We start from the raw sequence: 23,258 nt of genomic DNA, 5'->3' as shown, positions 1-23,258 counted from the left end.
ACAGCTATAAAAAGATGTTTGAGCCTTCTTTAATGTCCAGGTACAAGTCAATTCTGTTCCTTTGTTCAATTTGCACACTGTACATGGGCTTAAGCTCTCAGTTTTGAGCTCTCAAAGTGCACCAGATTGATGCATTTAACCTTAAAATGTACAAAATGTTCTTCCAGGGGGGCATGCCCCCGGACCCCCCTAGAGGAGGTACACCCAACAAAATTTAGCACATTCCTGTGGGAAACAATGTACATTTTATGAACTTTACTCCAGCATACTACTATAAAGTTCCTTTCATGACAGTAAAACTGTTAAAGGAAAGTTAAATTGTCATCGGACAAATATAGATTTGGCCTAAGCCCCGAATGTTTATAATGTCTGGCTCCGCCCCTGGTCACCATGCTCTTAAATAGAGGCTGATTTCACAAGCATACTATTATGAGAACAGGTGCCAACCTGTGGCAGCACTAGAGTAAAGCTCACATAAACAAATGTAGGGCAAAAAGCTAGAACTCAAAGCAAATACAATGCTTTGAAATACATGCCATCATAAAGAGGATAAATGCTCTCACCAAACAGATTTAGCAAATCTGTGCTGAGCCCTAGAGAACGGAGGCTAAAGAGCTAGCACTGTCAACTCATACTTGAATGTTAAATCAAGTGGCTCAGGGGAAAGACAAATTCATAGCATGAATGAAGTTCTAGACAGTGGGGCCTAGCGTACACTGCATCTACGCAAAGATAAGGGCCTACCACCTGAGAAAAACAGCACCAGGGAGGCTAATAACAGTCTACAACCTTAGTGTAACCCAGGTTACCAACATTCTATTGAGCTGGGAGTAGTTATTTTCATGAGCTCTGAAGCTGCCAATAAGAGCATTTCATATATTGAAGAATTGACCAATCACGAGTGAGAATGCAGCATAGTGCTTTTTTTTTTTCTGTAATTCGCTCGCGGTTAGTGTGCGCTTTTCTCTCTCTCTTGCTTCGGTGGAACAGAAGTGAGCGGAGGCGTTTCAGGTCTCTTCTATTAAAATATTAAAATCTGCTTGGCCAAATAGACATATTTGATCAAAAAGAAAAGAAAACCCAGAGTGATATTCGTCCAGAGACGCTGTATCGAGAAAGTTGATGAGACTGTTACGTCGTTTAGGCCCAATCCCAATTCTATTTTATACCCCTTCCCCTTCCCCTTACCCCTTCCCCTTGCCCCTTGAAACAGAGTGTCAAGGGGTAGGGCTGAAAATATTCCCCTAAGAAATGGGACACCACTACTAGACCGTTACACGTCATCATAAGTCGTCGCTAGCTCCTACGTCATAGATGCGCCAATGTTTATCACACACTTCTAAGATGCCATCGATAGCTGTAGTGATCTCTGTTGCTTGGGCGACAGCTATTTTTACTATTAGTGCACATATCTCACAGTAATCAGGCACAAGCAACATAAACGTTTAACAGATGACTCACTCCCAAAGTTGTTTTGCTGTGTATTTCGATTTCAAGAAACGCTGCTCGTTTTCTGCACGAAAACGTATGAGCCTGCGTGTTTCCTCAGGAGTCCCTACATACAATACTGATGAATAAGCACGCAAACTGAATGCACTTTTTGTTTATATCATGTAACGTACACGTATTTATGGACGTAACCACAACAAAACAATACATTAATCAGTCTCAAGTACTGAACTACAAGACTGTTGAAAATTGAGCTTCGAATTCACATTTGAGTTTATTCAGATTATTTGGGTTTTCTTCCAAATTGTTTTTTTCCCTAATTTGCTCAAGTCTATTTGTATTTGTTTTTTTTCTTATTTTCCTTTTTTTTTTTTTCAAGTTCAATACAAGGAAAACGTATCCCTTAAATTTCAAAAAGGGTGAACACGCTCAGTTATTAATATAGAATAGATTATAAAATATATAAATATATAATATTATAGAATATATAAAATAGATTTATTTCTTTTTGAGTGTGAAAAGAAAAGGACACAATTCCCATTTTATTTTACTTCAAAGGAGCAAACAAAAAGATTATCTTCATTAACATGTGAAGTGGTGGTGAATGGTGATTGAAGTTGCCATTTGAGTTTTCTTTAGTTTTCATTTGAAGTCCTTGAAGTCTATAAAGAAAAAAAAAGGGAAGTTACTGTCATTGCATTGAAATATCTTTTCTTTTCTTTGTATTAATTGTGTTTTCTTTATTTATTTTATTGTTTTTGTTATTCTTCTAATTTTGGTGCATTTCGATTAAGTCAAGCATTGGCTTTTGGCAAATAACACCTGAATCGAACATTTTACCGTGTCTGAGTGATTCATTGTTGTTGTTGTTGAGCTCCTTACTCTCCATAGGCGAACCTGAACTCCTGAAAAGCTGGTCCATACTCAGAATCTATCGTGTCTGCAGTACTTTGTGCAGCGGGTTACATTAGCTGTTAAACTCAACCAGTTGCACCTACGTGAACAAGGGGAAATGGGCATACGGCCTAACAACTCCCTCAGGAGGAGGCCAGAACTAGGAACTATACAACCTGACAAGGGATAGTCATACATAGGGTAGGTTAGCACACCTAACCTAGCTCTAGCCTGGCCGCTAAGCTGCGGGCCTACAGGGCCAAACGCCTAGTATAGCCTGGGCTTCACCTCCAAATCTCATGGATAAGAGAAAGAAAGCGAAGCTCACAAGCAAACAATGTCAGGCGGCCGATTAAAGGATTAGTTCACTTTTAAATAAACTTTTGCTGATAATTTACTCACCCCCATGCTATCCAAGATGCCCATGTCTTTCTTTCTTCAGTCGAAAAGAAATTAAGGTTTTTGATGAAAACATTCCAGGATTTTTCTCCATATAATGGACTTCAATGGGCACCAGACGGTTCAAGGTCCAAATGACAGTTTCAGTGCAGCTTCAAAGGGCTTTAAACGATACCAGATGATACCAGACGATGAATAAGGGTCTTATCTAGCGAAACAATCGGTCATTTAAAAGAAATAATAAAAAAGTTTACGTTTCATAAGCACAAATGCTCGCCTTGCTCTGTTCTGCGTTGCGCGTTTGTGACGTCACGTAATACGCAATTACGTTGAAAAGGTCACGCTTGACGTAGGCAGAAGTACCGAGTCAGTGTTTACAAGTTAAACGTGCAAATACTAAGTCAAACGCCGTTTACAAAAAAAGGTAAAACAACTAATGGTTCTTCCATCATGTGTTGTCAGTGCCATCAGACTGTCATACCCTTCTCCATCAGAACAAAAACACCTCTAAAGGGGGTCGCACACCGGCCATGCACATTTTATACGCGCAAGCTCAATTTTAACTCGGCTCCTGATAGAAGAGCTGCACAATGGGAGTGTTTTACGTCAACAGGGAAACGTTACATATATATGCCTATGCTTTAATATATCGCACTGAGGTTAGTGTACATGAAAAAATGCCACAACAAAGCAAAATGAAAGAAAAGTGCGACCCCCTTAAAACCCTGTTGCTCAGTAATGGTGGAAATCCATTTTGTCCGGTAATGCAGCGAGATGGAAACAGGGACTCACCGACTGATTCTAAAGGTGGGATTGAAATGGTCCAGTCGTGGCAGCATTGAGATTCTTCCTCTGTTGGCAATGGTTGGCATTTGCCACATGTGCACCACCACGTCTCGTTAGATCTTCGTCTGCCCGATGCTTGAGAGGTGTGTGTCGCCGCAGCAGTCTCTTCCATCTGCCTAATTTCTTCCTCTGTGTATTCTGGTTCAAAAAGGTAGGGCAGGGCGAAAAACTCATCTTCTCCTCGAAGTTCAAAATCGTCCGACATTGCTGTTGTAAGGAACCCCCCATCGGCCCAAAAACGGAATCGGACGGCCTGGGCGAAGGTTAACGCGTGTATGCCTTTTCAGCGCCTCTGTGAAGTTCACTTAATTTCACTCGTTTAATCTGACTCCAATTTCAAATGATTCTTACACTTAGGTTGTGTTTCCAATTAGAAATGAATCATTAAATATGCATTAATTTAGATATTTGATGATTCTGGGTATCCCATATTTCAATTATTCTTTCAGGGACCCAATGCCGCAGAGATACTCGCCTCAGGATTTCGCGGTAAACTCACGGACATAAACTCGCCAGTCTGATCTTCGTCAGAGGGTGTAATAAGTTGGCTAATACCTTTAGTCGGTAGGCTACTGCTCACTCGAACAAAAGTGTATTTTAATTTAGCCACTTCCATACGCCTTGCTAAATCAGCGGTAAACAGAAATCAAAAGGTCTTCAGATGAAGTGCCTACTGCTCCTTCATTCATGCGCCTTCAGTTTGTTTTACCCTGGACACAGATTTACGGTAGCATTAGCCTCCCATAATTTACTGGTCATAATGATTTCAAGAGAATCCAGAGTACATCAAATATAACATTTTATTTGTCAGGTAAAAGTGTATCGTGCCAATTACACAAATAACCAATTAAAGCCAATTCAGAAATAATAAATTCATAACATCAATTACTCAGAGAAATACATATACACACAGTGATGTGTGGGGGGTTCTGGCTACAGAAGATCCCCGCTGACTGTTTTGCAATTTACCTTATATACAGACCAAACAAAAGGGTTATAAATATTTACTGCACCAACACCTGTTTTGGGGGAGAGGAGCGGGTTTTCACAAAAGGCACCACCCAAAAAGAGGACAGAATTCTCCTTAGTTTTCAATCTTCTTCATAATACCAGTGACTGCTGTGAAATTGAGACCATTTTACCAACCACACTGAGACATTTGAAATGATACCAAACATAAAAAGGAAAAACAATAGATACACAAGTTACATTATATGTCTTGAAGAACTTTCAGTGACTTGCATCAGGGGGAAGGGAAGGTGTGTGTGTGTGTGTGTGTGTGTGTGTGTGTGTGTGTGGGAGGCGTTGTCCTTTGCTATTTCTTTGAGATCTTCTTTAATTAAAAATAATTTTATTTGCTGGTATCAAGAAGGTATTGGCTGAGTAATTTTCGCAGAGAGTGACTTGTTATCACCTCACTGATCTTTTAGAAGGCATTTGGCCCTGCAGCTACAGCTGTGATGGCATTGCATTGTTCACAGCAACAGGTTAAACTGGAAACAGAAACAGACTTCGATGCTGTGAATATTGGGTCAAATCATTTGCTCAATTTTAAGATTGTTGTGACTACAATATAGAATTGGACACAATTTTCTTATTTTTTTTGGGCTAAGATGTTATCAATTACATTCCTCTGAGAATCTATTTGGATATGGAAAGAAAGGTTGGACAAACACAGGTTTGATTGAGAGTACAAAGATTAATTTTTGGTCTTTTTGTTTTTTCAGTCTCTTTTGAGACACTGAACAACATACAAGAGTGCAATAATTTTTTAAATTCTGAAATAAGACCAAGGTAAAAGATATGTTTTATAAGACTGAGCCTTAACCAGTGCTGTTTACACCATTTATGACATCAGTTGTAAACCTTCTTAGCACCTCTTGAAATTTCTTTTATGAAACAAAGACAAGCTGAGCATGTCCTCTGAATGAGTGAAATCCTCAGGCTTGGTTACAAGTCTCTCAGTGACATTATAATTATCATTATATACATCAGTTTTAACATTTAGTGTATTTTCCTAATTGCAGTCTCTAGGACTTCTGCATGGCAGCAATTCTCCAGGACTGAGACAGAGTTATACCCAAATCTTTTCTTTTGAAAGCTTTTAATTTTACAACATTGTTTTGTCCAGCTTTACATTTCACACACAAAGGATACCAGTGAGAGATTTTGTTTCTATCTTTTGGTTTATCCAAAAGGTAAACGAACATTCGCTATTAGCTTTAGCCCGCTAGCAGTAGCGGCGTGGTCACTAGCGTTTGTACTCTCCTCTCACTATATTATTGTTCGTCTGTTCTAATGGCGAGTGTATCGGATGTTTCTCTACCTTTGTGTGCAGGTGAGGACACGTTTGAGCTGCATGCAGTGCAGTTGGAGCTGGAGGCCGTGGAGCGACAGATTCAAGACCCTCTCGAGAAGCAGGCCGAGCTACGCGAGTGGCAGACAGTGCTGGAATCATCCTGTGCTGACGCTCACCAGTCCTCGGTCAGTTTACAGCACGATATTAACACTCCTGCTTCCTCTACGCCGTGTGTTCCGACTAGATCTGTAACGGTCACGTGAATTGGTTAGCTACGCCGATGACGTCACCACGGAGCGAGCCAGCTATTGTGAATTATTGGACGACACAAGTAATTCAGATTTAATAGCGGCAAAATATAAGGCCTTTTGAGAGAGGAGTAGGAATCTCGCCACAGACTCTCTAAACACGCTGAATACTACGATTCAATTCGTTTATTCAAGCGGAAATTAATATTAAAACTGTATTGCAAAAGATTGTCGCCCTCTTGCACACGAGTCTGAATATTAATGGACTGCAGTTTCTTTTACGGTCAACAATTCGCTACAGTGTCTTCGGACACAAAGCAGCTTGTTAACGTATCTTCAAAGTGAGGACGTCTCACTGAATAAAGCGCGCATCACACATTAAATCACACAAATTTATTCTAGATTATTCATACACCAAAACCAAGTTTAAAACGTTGCTCGCAAAATCTCCACCAAATATCTGTAGCGGTTCTGTACAGTTATTAATTCATTTATGGGTTAGATATATGAATATAATAAAGCTTTATGATTTATTATTATGCATATATCGACCCAAGGGGGAATTAAACATATATTGTGAATTAACTACAACGAATTATAATCAATTACATATATGATTAGCTCTGGTTTAATAAGAAGTATTTAGGGAAACTATGTTTGTCCAGCAAACCCTAGCTTTTTTTCACGTGGAAAGACTCTAAAAGCAGCCAGAGCCGAGCATCTCTGCAAACTCATAGAAAATAACCAAAACAATCCACGGTTCTTGTTTAGTACAGTGGCTAGATTAACAGACATCACCAGAACAAAACATTTCATTACAGTTTAATAGTGATGACTTTATGAATTTCTTTACTGAGAAAATCGAAAGTATCAGAAATACAATTGTAAATGAACAACCTTTAACAGAGTTTTGTGATTCAGCCTCAATTATCGCCCCTCAAGAACAGCTGCAGTGCTTTACAACTATAGGACAGGAAGAGCTGAATAAACTTATCACTGCAATATACTGAGAGAATTGAATCGATGAGCTGAGTAAGAAAGTTGACGCTCCTTTTGCTGAAATTAAAGAGATGGAGAATAAGATGTGTAAGATGGAGGGTTGCATGCTTGCCTTAGAAAAGCCCGTCAAAATGCTTGAACAGCGAATGGATGAGATGGAATCTTACTCCAGACAATGGAATCTAAGGTTAAATGGTGTTTCAGAAGATGAAGATGAAAATGGCCAGGCCATCAAGATTTGCCAAGCTGTGCTAGACATCGCACATCGTCTGGGCAAGAAGGGTGCAGCTAACTCCCGTCCATGACCCATCATTATTCTGTTTGCATCACAAATGATAAGAAATCTCCTGCCTTTCTCAAAGCTAATGGACTTTTCTTCATGGAAGACTTTTCAAAAACTTGACTTTAGGCTGTTTTTTTGCTGTTGCTTGGACAATTGATATCCTTTACTTGCTTATATACTGTACGCTAATTTGTTCTGTTTTCTTTGTTTCGTTCTTTTATGTCTTTATCACTTGTTTCTCTTAATACTAGGATGTTGAGAGACATGTTAAAAGGAAAGCTTTATTTTTATTCTCAAAGCAGCTTAAAACTGTTTGTTTTTTTCCCCAAGAGTTGCATTCTGTAACCGATGACGCAAAATTCTGGAGATCACAGAGGAATAAGGATTTGTGGTTTGCTCATGGCTCAGCAAAAATACAATTTGATTGATATTTGGAGAGAGATGCACCTTAATCAGAATAATTTAGCAATAAAAATGGCACGAGGCAGTCTCGCTTAGACTTTTGGTTGGTCGCAGACAGTATTTTAAAGGAGAATGTTTCGGTTAATATTCTTGTTTCTCCCCTAACAGACCACAAGTGACTCAAGCTAAACAGGCCAATAAGATTAATAACTACCGTTATTCATTTTAATTATTCTAAAATGTACAATTCTTGCTACTGTGCTGATTCTGCCACTTTCTGGATTCCTTACAAAATGTACATTCAATTAGTGCTATAGAAAAAGATTTCTGTGATCAGGATACACACTTAGAAGAGGTAACTGATGCCATAAAACATCTCAAATGTAAGAAGTCGCCTGGCAACGATGGCATTACAGCAGAACTCTATAATCAATTCTAGTAGTCTGGAAGGAACAGCTATTGCTGAAGGAGAGGTGATCATCAGTCAGCTGAGGGATGCTATGCAGATCCCTCTGGCAATAAATATTATTGATTTTTTTCTCCAAAGCCTTGGGTCTGCATTTAAATATTAGAAAATATGAGCTTTTGGCCATAAAAACTGCAATGACCTCCTTATTCATTATGTTCCTGTAAGAGAAAAGGTTTGTTATCTAGGAATTCAGATAGTGAAGGACCAAAAAGAGAGATGCACCTTTAATTTTCAACCTCTTACGGGTACAGAAGATATTTAACCAGTGGCTACAAGGAGATCTCTTTGAGAGGTAGGGTACTTCTTACAAAGGCTGAAGGCCTCTCAAGGCTTATTTATGCTGCTCAGTCTGTTCATCTGGAGCCAAAGCTTGGTAAAATTATTAATCAGACACTTTTTAATTTTTTGTGGAAAAATTCAATTCATTCTATTAGAAAATCTGTCGTAATGAATACTAGTGAAAAGGGTGGTCTTAATATTTTGGATTTTAGTACTCTAAATGATTCCTTCAGAATAAATTGGCTGAACCAGTTTAGAAAGAATTCAGTGTCTTTATGGAACTTTATTCCCAATTATGTCTTTTCTCAGTTTGGTGGCCTTGATTTTCTTCTGTTATGTAACTACAAAATTGAAAAATTACCAGCTTTTCATAGGCAGGCTCTTTTGGCTTGGTCTTTGATATTCAAGCACAATTTCTCACCTCATAAATATTTTATTTGGAAGAACTGTATATTTTATACAAGAATAAATCTATATTTTTTCAGAATTGGTTTGATAAAAATATTTTATTAGTCAGCCAATTACTCAATTCTCAAGGGTTGTTGTTGTCAATTTCTAGATCATTTTCAGTTTCCTGATTCTCCCAAAGAGTTTGCAAGAGTAACGGGTTCAATCTCATCAGGTGTTTTTACTTTACTGAGAGGTGATCAATCCCAGCTTCCAGTCTCTCTGAGTTTGGTTAATACTCCTGTTGGCAAATTGTGTTTTGCTTCACCCTACAAAAATAACAATAGATCAGTCTGCTCACTATTCCAGCAGGACATTGATACTTTACCACCTGTGACTGCTTATTGGAGTGATGCAGTAGATAATATCTGTTGGAAAAAAAGTATGGATGCATCCACATTTCTTTTTTTTTAACCAATAAAGTAAAAGAGATTTCTTTTAAAATAATTCATAAGTGCTACCCTGCAAACCACTACTTAAAAAATTCAAAAATGATATTTCCTCCAGTTGCTCTTTCTGTGATAACTCTGATTAATCTGTGGTTCATTTTTTTGGTATTGTCCCTTCACTAAAACGATTTGGCAAGATGTTCAGGATTTATTAGGAGTGAAATTTATAATGATTGTGTGTTGTATTGGAAGGATGTGGTGCTAGGTTTTGTTGACTATAAGCAATCTAAAAAAAAGTCAGTTTTATGTTATTAATTTGATCTTGTTACTAGATAAATTCCACATTCATAATTCTAAATATCTAAACACTAAACCTCTTTTTCTTGTTTTTATATAAGAATTTGGAAAATACCTCACTTCAATTAAATTGTCTGAAAACAAAAAAGCTTTAAAAACATTATCTGTTTGTAATTATTTTCCTTTTTTCAGTTTCATGTCATTTTCATAATTTGTCAATATGTTCAATTTATATTGTCCCCCTTTGTATTTTGTTATTACTTCTATACTGTTTTGAGCATCAATAAAAATAAAAAAATAAAAGATTAACCTCTGTTAAATTGAACTTGAGAATTTTTTTTTTGTTGATACAGCTGCAGATCTGAGAGTGTGTTTCAGCTGTAGCGCCCCCTATGGCTGGATCTGAGTATATCGGTCTGTTTCCTCATGATATCATCAGTGTATCAGGATTCATTGGGTTTGATCAGCAGATAAATGAGTGTGTTGATCATTTCATATCTTCACAGAGCTTTAATGTATCAGGGTTTTCATGAGTTTTGAGTGAACAACACCAACAGTCCAGAAGAAGTTTTTATTATTTCCTCAATGATGTACAGACATGTTTAGAGCAGAAAAACAATCATTGATAAACAGCACAAACACAATAATGATGCTGCAGCTTCAGCGCTTGAACCCCTGAAATACACCTGATTAAAACATGTTCAACTAATCTCAGTTCTACATACACACACACTACGAACATGGTTTATTAATATTTTTTCTATCTTTGCTGTGTTCGAAATCACCCCCTATACCCTCATTCACACACACACACACACACACACACATATTTATTGTGACATGATATTTCAGTGTCAGTATTAATGTAAATAAGAGACTCTATAACATCTCACTGTCACTGGATCATCATGAGCTCAAAGCATTATGGGTATAGTTTCTCGTCAGTCTGTTCTGATTCATCAACACAGTTTCATTGATGATCCATAAGATAAAACCCCAAACCCAGGATAGAGCGGTTGAGTGAATGTGGTCTGGACTGTGTGGATAGGGATCATTGAGTCTCCAGAGACGCTGTAGAAGGACAGAGTTCCTGCTCTGTGATTCACATACACTCCTACTCTATAGTAATACCCATTCACTTCTTCTCTACTGCTGATGGGCTCTACAGGGAGATTAGTCTCTGTGTTATCGTGTCTGAATGAGTAACTGGAAGAAGAGCAGTCCAAACTCCAGGACTGATCATTATATCCAAACCCACACTCATAACCCTCTCCCTTCCTGCTGATGCTCTTATATGACACTGATATAGACACACCATGTTCTCCTCTCCTTTCAACCTCCCAGTAACAGCGTCGATCACTCACACTCTCTCTACACAACACTTGAAGATAATAATCAAATCTGTCTGGATGATCAGGATACGATTGTGGCGTGTTAGTGTCAGTGATCACTCTGTTCCTCTCAAACAGACGGAGGTGTTTATTCACTGTGTTCAGATCCAGAGCGAGTTGATGGGAATCTGATGGAAATAAAACACATCACAATCAGGAATCATCAATCTGTCCATCTTTTAATCTACACTGTAAACATGATTTCTGCTGCTTGTTAAATGAACTTCATTAAAATGAGTTAAAGCACACAATTACTGCACATTCTGTCCTGATTTAATTGAGTAAATCCACTTAAACACGTCAAACTGAAGTTCACTTCATCATTTGTGTTGAATGAACTGAAACTGGGCAGTTCCCAGCATGCTTTGCTCTGGTCTGGATCTACAAACCCGATTCCAAAAAAGTTGGGACACTGTACAAATTGTGAATAAAAAAGGAATGCAATAATTTACAAATCTAATAAACTTATATTTTATTCACAATAGAATATAGATAACATATCAAATGTTGAAAGTGAGACATTTTGAAATGTCATGCCAAATATTGGCTCATTTTGGATTTCATGAGAGCTACACATTCCAAAAAAGTTGGGACAGGTAGCAATAAGAGGCCGGAAAAGTTAAATGTACATATAAGGAACAGCTGGAGGACCAATTTGCAACTTATTAGGTCAATTGGCAACATGATTGGGTATAAAAAGAGCCTCTCAGAGTGGTAGTGTCTCTCAGAAGTCAAGATGGGCAGAGGATCACCAATTCCCCCAATGCTGCGGCCAAAAATAGTGGAGCAATATCAGAAAGGAGTTTCTCAGAGAAAAAAATGCAAAGAGCTTGAAGTTATCATCATCTACAGTACATAATATCATCCAAAGATTCAGAGAATCTGGATCAATCTCTGTGCGTAAGGGTCAAGACCGGAAAACCATACTGGATGCCCGTGATCTTCGGGCCCTTAGACGGCACTGCATCACATACAGGAATGCTACTGTAATGGAAATCACAACATGGGCTCAGGAATAACATTGTCGGTGAACACAATCCACCGTGCCATTCGCCGTTGCCGGCTAAAACTCTATAGGTCAAAAAAGAAGCCATATGTAAACATGATCCAGAAGCGCAGGCGTTTTCTCTGGGCCAAGGCTCATTTAAAATGGACTGTGGCAAAGTGGAAAACTGTTCTGTCATCAGACGAATCAAAATTTGAAGTTCTATTTGGAAAACTGGGACGCCATGTCATCCGGACTAAAGAGGACAAGGACAACCCAAGTTGTTATCAGCGCTCAGTTCAGAAGCCTGCATCTCTGATGGTATGGGGTTGCATGAGTGCGTGTGGCATGGGCAGCTTACACATCTGGAAAGGCACCATCAATGCTGAAAGGTATATCCAAGTTCTAGAACAACATATGCTCCCATCCAGACGTCGTCTCTTTCAGGGAAGACCACATACTGCATCAATTACAACATCATGGCTGCGTAGAAGAAGGATCCGGGTACTGAAATGGCCAGCCTGCAGTCCAGATCTTTCACCCATAGAAAACATTTGGCGCATCATAAAGAGGAAGATGCGACAAAGAAGACCTAAGACAGTTGAGCAACTAGAAGCCTGTATTAGACAAGAATGGGACAACATTCCTATTCCTAAACTTGAGCAACTTGTCTCCTCAGTCCCCAGACGTTTGCAGACTGTTATAAAAAGAAGAGGGGATGCCACACAGTGGTAAACATGGCCTTGTCCCAACTTTTTTGAGATGTGTTGATGCCATGAAATTTAAAATCAACTTATTTTTCCCTTAAAATGATACATTTTCTCAGTTTAAACATTTGATATGTCATCTATGTTGTATTCTGAATAAAATATTGCAATTTGAAACTTCCACATCATTGCATTCTGTTTTTATTCACAATTTGTACAGTGTCCCAACTTTTTTGGAATCGGGTTTGTATTTCAGAATCTTGAGTTCAGATCTGACGAGTTCATGTAGGATTTGTCTCAGATCTGAACTTGATTTAGGATCTTCTCGTCTCTCACAGAATCTCATCTGTAGTTGTGAATCTTAAAGCTCGGTGATCGACTCTCAGGTCTGTTACCAAGAGCAGCTGCTGTGAAGAAACGCCTAAGCAGAGCTGCACAAACTTACCAATGAAGGGCCAAAATCAAACTTGACTGAGGCGTTTATTACGTGATTCTCTATAACATGCGATTCTGATTGGTCCATCAGCAGTTAGTACTCGGACATATTCACTGTTGTCCATGGCAACACGGTTTCATTCAAACAACTGGCGCCATCTTGTGTTTCATTTATTGATTGTGTTGAAACAAGATATCAGTTCAGTATTAATATTAATGTAATGTTGTTGCACTTGTCAGGGTTTATAATGTTGATCTCTAACATGACACATAATAAACAGCACAGAGCGGCACGATTCAGGATACATTCAGAATCACTTTTTTTTTAAATAGAGATCACGGTTGTACATGTTTTGGGAATGTCCAATGGTCCTGGACTTATGTGAATTCTGTTTTGTCCTTTTTCCTGCAGGTTGATTGCGTCTCTGGTCCAGGTTTATGTCTTCACAATAATGATTCTGACTCCTGTATTGATTCATTAAAAAGAGAATGTTGTTTGCTGGCAATGACACAGAGCTGGTTTTCTTCCAGCTTGTTGGACTGTGAATGGGAATGACAATATAATGTGATTTTTTTGTAAAATTATTGATAATATGTTTGTTGTCCTCCCTTCCCCATTTGTCTGTTATATGTAATAAAAAATAAAAAATGTTGATCACAAATAAAAAATTCTAAACAAACTACTAAACAAAATGACATGAAAATTACTAGAGGTTCTGACCAAATGTTAATTGCTGCAGAGTATTTATTAATAATGTTTCATTAATTTGAAGGAATTATTTTAAAAATCAATTGATTCAGTGACTCGCTCATAAAGACTTCTGTTGAACAGGTGCACCTTGGTCTTGATGGAGATCGTCATGGTTGCCCAGATGGGCTTGAGTCTTTGGAAGACTGCCGAGGCCTTCCCAATCTGGCACACGACATCCTGTTCGGCATCTCCATCATTGGCCACGACACTGCCTAAATAGGTGAACTCATCAACTTCCTCGATTTGTTGTTGTCCGATCGTCACAGGGGCGCTGTTCTTGCTTCTGCCAGCATATCCAATTTGCATGATCTTCATTTTGTGGAGTCCGACCTTAGCCACCTCCTGTTCAAGCTCGGCATCATTTCTTGGGTGTCCATTTTTGTTGCTCCGATCAGGGCAATGTCGTCGGATAAGTCGAGATCGGTCAGCCATTCCGGCTCTCGCCACGGGATTCTGAATTCGTGTTGGATCATTGCCCTGCGCATGACGAAGTCGACCACCATAAGAAACGGGAACGGAGATAGAATACACCCTTGCCCAGGCAAGTTCGGTCCTAGAGAGCCGCTGTCCTGCAGAGTTTAGCTCCAACCTTAATCAAAACACACCTGTACAAGCTAATCAAGCTCTTCAGGATTACTAAGGCTATAGGCAGCTGAAGGTTTTTTTTCAGGGTTGGAGCTAAACTCTGCAGGACCGCGGCTCTCTAGGACCGGACTTGCCTACCCCTGCCCTTGCCGTACGCCAGTCTCGATTAGGGATGGGTACCAAAACCCGGTATTAAATTGGCTAAATTATGAAAGACCGGTGTATCGATAAGCTCTGACGTTACCGGTTCTGCTATCAGTACTGGAGAAATTATGAAGAAAATACACGTACATTTATTATTGCTATATAGACATTATCTTATAATTCTGTCTCGCCAGAGTCGCCAGCTGTGTCTGTATGCAATAATATTAGGACATTTGTGTATGATGCATTTTTGCTTTCGCAACCCAGAAGAGAGATCTCGCTCACAACATGAAAGCCTGTTTAATGGTGACGATAGAGGGAGAACTAAACAACTAAACGTCTGCTTACACTTTAGGCCTGTGATATTAAGGCTTCCAAGGATCAGAAAGAAGATATCTGAGGTAAAACTTTTCATTTCGTCTTGCACACCTTCATTCTCTTCAGAGCTGTGCGCGATCCTTCCTCCCTAAACCCAAACTTAACGTCAGAATCAGCACAGTCGGTGATTGTTGTAAAATGCAGTCTTTACTGTTGCTAAATTGCAGTAAATGTTTGATAATTATTATCAATGTTTTAGAACGCTGAAAGCACAATAATCCACGCAAGACACGCTGCTCCTCAGGCTGAATTGTGTGTGCGCTCCAAAACGGATAAAAATAGACAAACAAATTACACTTTGGGCTTCATGTGCACGTCCAAACGATCAAATACACACACAAGTATGTTAAAATGACCGGATTGGAGCGTGTTTAGCTACTTAAACGCAGTTTATATCGTAAGTGTACATGAACAGCTGGGAGAAAATCCGATGTGTGTTAATATCTATTGTCTTAAAGTGACAGCAGTCGCCTTCTGATGATTGTGCCATCTGTGTTAATCAAACAACAAAATGCAAAGAGAAAATCACTCACAGCTCTTCATCTTAATATAGTTAGCTTTAATAAGCATTAATCTGTTAATTTATACTGTGAAAACCATGCAGTGTTATTTTACATCTGGTTACTTTACTTAGATTTCTTTTATAGGCTAGGCCTATATTACTTACCTGAACACATGAACAAATGAAAGCACTTTATTTAATTTGTATCTTTGTTTTATTGTATTTGTCAGTTTGGTTTACTTTGTTCTTACTGTATCTTATATAAAACATATAATATAAAGAAAAGTTAATTTAGCTCTCTCTCTCTCTCTCTATTTTATATATATATATATAAAGTACCGATAAGAATACCGTTAAAGTACCGGATCGATAAGCAGTATCGGTAAGAGTAGTAATACCGTTAAAACCTTAACGATACCCATCCCTAGTCTGGATAGTGAAATAGTCAGTATTGCCCGCCTCCGTTGGAACGCAGCAGCTGGATTCATGGTAGAGTTCCCGAAAGACATTGACGAATCTTTCAGGAATGCTGAATTCACAGGCGATGCACCACAGCGAGTCCTGGTGCACACTATCGAATGCCTTGATGAAATCGATAAAGGCAATCGATAGTCGCTGCTGTAATTCCAAGCTTTGCTCGATGATGTTTCGTAGGATGAAGATTTGTTCATTGCATGACGTTCTGCGATGGAATCCGGCTTGTTCTTCTCCAAGTTTCTCGTCCACTGCCTGTCTTAGGCATTGTAAAAGGACGATACCGAAGACCTTTCCAGGGATGGACAGAAGTGTAATTCCTCTCCAATTGTAGCAATCGGTGAGATTTCTTCGGGAGCTTGACAATGACCCCTCTTCGCCAATCCTCCGGGCCATTTCCCAGCACGAGTGTAGGAGGGCCGTCAGCTGATCGACGATGAGGTGGCCGCCGTGCTTCAGCATCTCCGCCGCCACCATGTCCAGTCCTGGCGCCTTGTTGTTCTTTAATAGCCATATTGCTGCCGCCGTCTCGGCCGTTGTGATCCCGTCCATATTCACTGCCAGGTTGTTTTCGGAGCAGGTGGGTCGAAGGCAAAATGATCCACAGGCGTTGGTAGGTTGAGCGTGTCCTTGAAGTGTTCGACCCATCTTTCTCTTGGTCTTCAGCTGTCAGTAAAGTCTTGCCATACTTGTCTTTAATGGTGTAACGATGCAATAGATACAATCATTATTTCAAGCGACAAGTAACTTTTTATTTTGATCCCTACCATAGACATCAGTGTTTATATGTGAACTAAACTTTTATCTCATTACTTCTGTGTTAATTTGAACATTTGTAAGAGAGAAATAACGTTATTGTTTTAAGAAAAGCAACTGTGTGTGTGTGTGTGTGTGTGTGTTTTTGTGACTTGATTTTTTTTAATTCAACATGCATTTGTTCACATGAACACACTCAATGAGTTTCTCTGCTTGTTTTCTCAGTGACTTACATTGTAGGAAGTCATTCCTGGTCTTGGGATCAGTTCCTGTGGAAATCAAGAGACATGAAGAGTGTGATTATAATCAGGAGAAAATCATCCCTGCATCATTACTAACATATTTCTAATATGAGGATCTACATGAGATGATGGAGGATCATTTCTGAGAGCAGATGAATCATGAGATCTTTTTGAGCTTCTCTGCGCAGAAATCCTCCAACACAGAAGATATTTAGAGAAATGCTGTTTACAGAGCCCAAATCCTGACACAACATCTACTGAGGGATTGATATCATTACTGACACGTCACCATATTTGATTTGTCTTCTGTAGACATGAACTGATCACAGATCTGATTAGAGAGGGAATGTAACCATCTGTGACACAATCCTTAAAATCTGTAAACTGTGAGAAATAACATGGAAATTAAAGAGAAGAATTGTGATTGAATAGATTTGAGTTTTAATCTCAGACCTCCTTATTAGTCTTTCTCAAAGAGACACTGAGTATGACACATTATTGATCAGTCAATCAATGATTAGCTTATATTATAATTCTACTGTTTATTATGAACACTTCTGTGAACACATGGAAGCCACAGTTTAGTTCTAATTAAATATGTTTTAAATACTGATATCTTAAATTCTTAAAACACACTGTTATCAGATATTCGTTCAGCTCTTGGTATCAGTAGAATCAACAGTATGTAAATGTGTGATTTTAACAGACATGCCTCCGTATAACTAATATAATAATAATAATATTATTATTAAATAATAAGAGACTATAATAATATAGTCTCGAGAACTGGTGATGAATTAGTTTAGTTCAAATGTTTACTTGCATAACTGTATAAAAATATGCATGAAATAATAAGACAATTGTTGTATCACTCAAGTCACTGTAACTGAGTTGAATCTGAACGGAGTAATATGAAATAAAGAGCAGCTTAATTGAGTGATATTTATGTTCACATTATCTCATGAATACCTGCAGAAAGTGCAAAGAAGTGTTAGTGTTACTATTACTAATAATCTAATAATTATTTTTTCATTCATATTATATCGTGAATAGGCTAATTTGTTTCCTCAAAATAAGAAACGAGAGATGGCATGGTGAGCTATCAGCACTCAGTTAAAGCTGCTTGGGAAAATATTTTTCTGACTTGATAGCAAAGCATGCACACAGCCCAAAGACTCGGTTTAGTACAATACATAATGTACTGAATCACTATGCTTTCATTCCCTGATGCTACACCTACAATTTGTGATAACTTTTAGAAGTAACACTTTACAATACTGGTTTTAATGTATGACTCATGAAGAACTAAACCATTAATTAATGATTACTGCATCAGCAACTAAAAAAGAATCTATATGATTAATAGAAATGCTATTAATTAAACGTTTCATGATGTATTAATTCCTTAATAACATATTTTATTAACTAATAGTGTAAGTTAGTGTGTTAATTACCACAATGGGGCCAGGCAGAAAAAGTCTGGGAACCAATGAGCTGCAGTTTGTTGTGGATTTTGTGTAAAGCTCAACACACTTCTTTACATTTTAAGAGCCGTGCCTGCAGGAATCACTGTGATCATGTGTGACGAACTGTGTGATGCCAGGTAAAAACATGCATTCTTCAAGGCCACATCTGTAAGAATAAACTCAAATCTGGGTTTCTCTGTACAGACGGTGATGATTATTTACCCTTCGTCGGTTCTGAACTGGCTCCAGCGGGGTCAGGACCCTCGATACTGCCCTCAGCCTGAGCTGTGAGAGAGAGAAAGAGATCAGAATGAAAATAATATCAAAAGCAGCAGTATATTGAAAACGAATAAATCAGTCAAAACATAGTTGACAATGACAGTGACGTAGTTGACTGGACACGTTGCTGCAGTGGCACACAAGTCATTAAAATGTGACGATCTCTTGTGTTTCCACTTGCAAATTAACAAGTTAATTTAGTAAAATTAGTGAAATATCCATCCATTGATGCTTGCTCATCTTGATTCACCTTCATGCATGTACACATGCTCATGTTACACGCACACACACTTCATGTCCGACGACACATATATAGGGTTAAATTATGATAAAAACTAATCTATGGCAAGTAATTCATTATCATCAGAGGACGCAGTCACACAGTGGGGTCATGAACACTATTTTATTCAAGAGTAACAGTAACCATTTTCACTCATCATTTCAACGGCAGGCCTTGTCCGGCCAACCAAATGCTGTTTTCTCCATCAGGTTAACCTCACATTTCAATTTTTATTTGAAATAAAATCATAAAAAATATTGCAGGTCACATGGTTTTGGGATAAACCATTTTTTATTTTTCAGGGTGTTTGGTTAGTTATTTTCTGTCAGTTGACAGAATTTTTGTGGACATTAAAAAGATGAAATATTTTCTGATTTGAAAGAAAATTAATTTTAAACTATTTTTCCAAAATATTTAGATTATCTATTTAATTCATTTCTATTATCCTGACTTTAACATTTTTATCCCTCTGGTGTTTCCATATGGCAACATACGTTTATTTCCTTGCCACTGTCTCTTGAAAAGAACGTTCTTGTTTTTTTTGTTGGTAAGAGAAGACCTTAGTTTAGCCAATGATGTGCTTTGGTTAAGTCACATGACATGCGATTTTTTCTGTGGCGCGATTTTCTGACAGACTGCCGACTCTTGTATGTAGTTGCTGAAAGCAAATTAAAACGTCAGTAACAAACAAGGACCCGCCCATGTCACATTCACAAAAAAATTGTTAACATCATCACAGGTAGGGTATGATGACATATTCACCACTCAAAAAAGTTTTTATGAAATTAGTTTTTGGTAAATCGATAAAATGTCTGTGTTGGCATATGGCAACACTGCAATAACTTTATTATAATAGGTTAGCAAAGACCAGCTGCAGTCTGTTAATATGTAACAATAACAACATTAATGCTAGTGATATAATGTTGATTAGTCGTTTGTTAAGGACTGCCATGGCATTTGTATTATGGATTAAATCACATCGGAGATCTGCCACCACAGCCAGTATACTGGCCCGTACCTACCACTGGCCTACCATTGTGTCTCAAATAGGCAGGTGTAAGTGGGATGTAAGTGTATTGTTAGGGTGAACTGCACCAAATGTGATGTGTACATGTGTCTCACCTCTGAAAAAAAATGCTTTTTGAAGTTTCATACAGAAAAAAGGTGAAGTTTTTAAGGATTTTGGGGGGTTCATGTTCATAACCTTCCTCTCATAAGATTGCGTAATGTTTAATTTTCATGAACTGCAATGATTTTGGTTTTATGTCAGTGTTTTATGATACATGATGACCAGTATTAGATTTGTCTTTAACTGTCTACATTTGCAATTTAAATAATATTCATGAAAACGTAATGAAATTCAAAGAAGCATTATTCAGCAAAAGAGAATGGAATAAATAAAAACACAAGATGTTGGAAAATAAGTATAAGCTGTTTATAATTACTGCTAAAGCTTATAATAGCACCAATTTATTCAATAGAAACAACATTTCTAAGGAAAAATATTAACTATATACACTTACACTTATTCTAAGTTATTTCCACTATTGCGCGTTGTTGCCATATGGCAACATATCATAAAGTACCTTAAAATAATATTTTTTTCCAATTTTTTTTTTTTTACAGCACTTCAAGTTAAGCCATTCTAAGAAAAGAAAAAGAGTCAAATATTTTTTTCTATAGATTTATCATAATGTGTGTGGTAGAGGGTTATTCATTATTTTGGACTCACTTCAGAAAGCGGACATTAAAAAAAGTAAAATAAGAGCAGTTTCATGGAAACTGAAAAACAGGGTGCATGAAATATTGGTGTGAGATTATAGGATGCATTCTCTTAATGGATAACATATGATATAGCTGAAGAAACTCTTAGAAAAAAGTATCATCAATGGACATGAAATTATAGAATGATCTTTATTATGTAAAGCATCACTCTTTAAACATTCACTCAACTCACTGTCAACTACTTACAATGAAAAGCAGCTAAAGCCTGCTTGAAGAGTCATTAGATGACATCATGTGCTAATTAGCATATCCATGACGCCCTGTGTCAGGCCTTTAGTTGTTTTCTTCTCTCTTTCGCTCTGTGCTCACACTGAATATTTTAATACAGCACAATAAAGCTGTTCTCATATTTCTCTGTTTCTGTCGTCAGAACACTGATCAAATAGAAAATATGAATTGAAGGACAACCTTGAATAATAGCCTCGTCATTGTACACATCCATTAAAGGTGATGACTGTGCTGTGAATTTGGCTGTTTACATGTCAAGTGATCACTCCGAGAGAAAGCTAGAGCACCAGAAGGTCTTTCTCATGTAGTTGCTGCTGCTCGTCTCTGACACACGCAGGAAAACAAGACCTCGCGCTCACTGGACGATGATATCAACTCTCAGAATATAGAGTAGATTTGTACACTATAGTTATATCGCTAGATGCTTTTCTGAAAAAAGTCACTAAATCTAGCATATTTCAAGTATGTTCAGAAAAATCAATTCTTTAGTATCACTTTACATGACCCTGTTACCTTGCTTGTGTTTCTTCTCCAACTGTTCAGCCAGATGGTTCTGGTTCATCTTCCTCAGGATGCCCACCGTGATCTTCACAGCTTCTTCTGGTACAAAACACTTCATCATCAGGTCCACTGTGTCAGGAGCGTCTGCCTTCTCCAGATCAGCCCTGGAAAAGCCCTTACGATTTTTTAAGCGCCATTTAAACCTCTTCAGTTCATCTGTTTCTAGATCGTCCAGAGCATCCAGAAGGTGATCTGAAACAGACTCCATCGTCCTACTGATTCACGTCTGCAGGACAAGAAGACATTTGTGTTAAACAGCTATAATTACTTTGAAATGATAAAATAGTTGCCTTGATCTTTATTAATGAACACAAACTAATTCACAATGTCTCAGTGTCTGATGCTGAAGGTCTGGAATCAGTTCATTTAAATCTCCATAGGTCAGTATTTTATGAAGCAGTATTTACTTACCGTGAAAAACTAGGACATTTGTAGGCTTCGTGTTCCTCCTCTGAACTGGCTTCTCGAGAAAAAGCTCTGAAACTCATTTCCGGGAAAACAAAGGAAACCGGTTTTTCAAGAGAACGCCTATGGGGAAAATCACAGCCTGTCATCAAAACGCATGTACGTCTCACCTGATGTATGCAGTAGACTGATAGAAATTGAGAAATGACTGTTACAGCCAGAGCCAGGTTTACTTTAGCAGATATTTTAAGTCACTTTGCATAAATCTAAGAAACATCATCATTTGTTAAAAAAAGACAATGATGATTTGACTCTCACATATATTGACCTGAGACTTGTGCTGACAATCAGCCATTGTTTGCAATGTTTATCTCGTAATGTTTATCTCGAAGGTATTTCCATTGGGCTCTAATCTCATTCGCTGCACAACATACAACAGTAAAATAACAAATAAAGTTTGGTACTACGGCAGAAACACAAACTCTGTACGCGATCTTAAGAGATTTACTTTGACCAAATATGTCCTGTTCTCCCTTCATGTATAATCTTTACGAAGTTCGACAGCAAGTTAATCTCCGTCCATTACAGATTTACGAAAGTTGTGTGCCGCGTCGCCCTCTGGATGGTTTCTACCATCTATCTTGGTCACGAGACACTTCCTCTGTTCATATTACTCAACTCCTGTAAAAGATTTTCACCTTTGTAGGTTCAGAAGGAGTCAGGTAGGCCAATAATATTCTCTTCTTGGATTATATTGTGAGGGAACGGCGCGAGGAGATAACGAGCTCCACCTGGGAGGCTCACCGGCCTCGAGTCTCTCACGGAGGAGCTCCGGGAGCATAAAAGGAGGAGCGACGACAGTGAAGGACGACAGAGGACCAGGCCTGGACCTTATTTGATGTTTTATTATGTTTGTGTGGCCGGCAGATGTCCGCGAGGGTCTGCCGGCATTACTTTCGTTTTGTTCTTTGTTTATTTTATATTAAAGTTTGTTTAAACGTTTGCCGGTTCCCGCCTCCTTCTTCCCATATCTACGAACTGTGTTACAATATTATCTCGGGGTCACTACTGTACCCTCTAGGCCTACAGTTCAGAGATCGACCAAGCCTACCTGGGTGGCACCAAGCCGACGGGCAGATTTTGTGCTTCGGCCGACTAAAGGCAGGCATACACTGTGCGATATCTGTGCGATTTCAGCAAGGTT

At 38.3% G+C, this 23,258-nt stretch overlaps 1 protein-coding gene across 2 annotated transcripts; it reads right to left on the bottom strand.

The window, feature by feature from the left end:
• Nucleotides 1-10,257: 10,257 nt before the first annotated feature.
• LOC125246037 (tripartite motif-containing protein 16-like) lies at nt 10,258-22,191 on the bottom strand. 2 transcript variants are annotated; one of them, XM_048156888.1, is made up of 5 exons: nt 22,061-22,158; nt 21,602-21,875; nt 18,739-18,801; nt 17,042-17,077; nt 10,258-11,219 (listed from the first exon to the last, which is right to left on the bottom strand). In XM_048156888.1, exons 2-5 carry the CDS (start codon nt 21,855-21,857, stop codon nt 10,660-10,662), a joined length of 915 nt encoding a protein of 304 aa, XP_048012845.1. In that variant the 5' UTR covers nt 21,858-21,875; nt 22,061-22,158; the 3' UTR covers nt 10,258-10,659. The 2 variants fall into 2 exon arrangements, with proteins under 2 accessions (XP_048012845.1, XP_048012846.1); XM_048156889.1 differs by lacking the exon at nt 10,258-11,219 and adding an exon at nt 13,687-16,745 and having other exon boundaries at nt 22,061-22,191.
• Between the last annotated feature and the right edge of the window lie 1,067 nt (nt 22,192-23,258).

This window comes from Megalobrama amblycephala, linkage group LG14, assembly GCF_018812025.1.
Source record: "Megalobrama amblycephala isolate DHTTF-2021 linkage group LG14, ASM1881202v1, whole genome shotgun sequence".
NCBI lineage: Eukaryota > Metazoa > Chordata > Actinopteri > Cypriniformes > Xenocyprididae > Megalobrama > Megalobrama amblycephala.
The sequence above is the reverse complement of the archived record's forward strand: the minus strand, read 5'-3'. Positions and strand labels throughout refer to the sequence as shown.

Bases quoted from the DNA above. Each gene is read 5' to 3' on its own strand.
- LOC125246037 (XM_048156888.1), bottom strand. From the start codon at position 21,857: ATGGAGTCTGTTTCAGATCACCTTCTGGATGCTCTGGACGATCTAGAA. The intron at 17,078-18,738 runs GTAAATAATCAT...TGATTTCCACAG, and splicing joins CAGTTCAGAACCGACGAAGG to GAACTGATCCCAAGACCAGG. The intron at 11,220-17,041 runs GTAAGTCACTGA...TATTTCCATCAG, and splicing joins CAGGAATGACTTCCTACAAT to ATTCCCATCAACTCGCTCTG.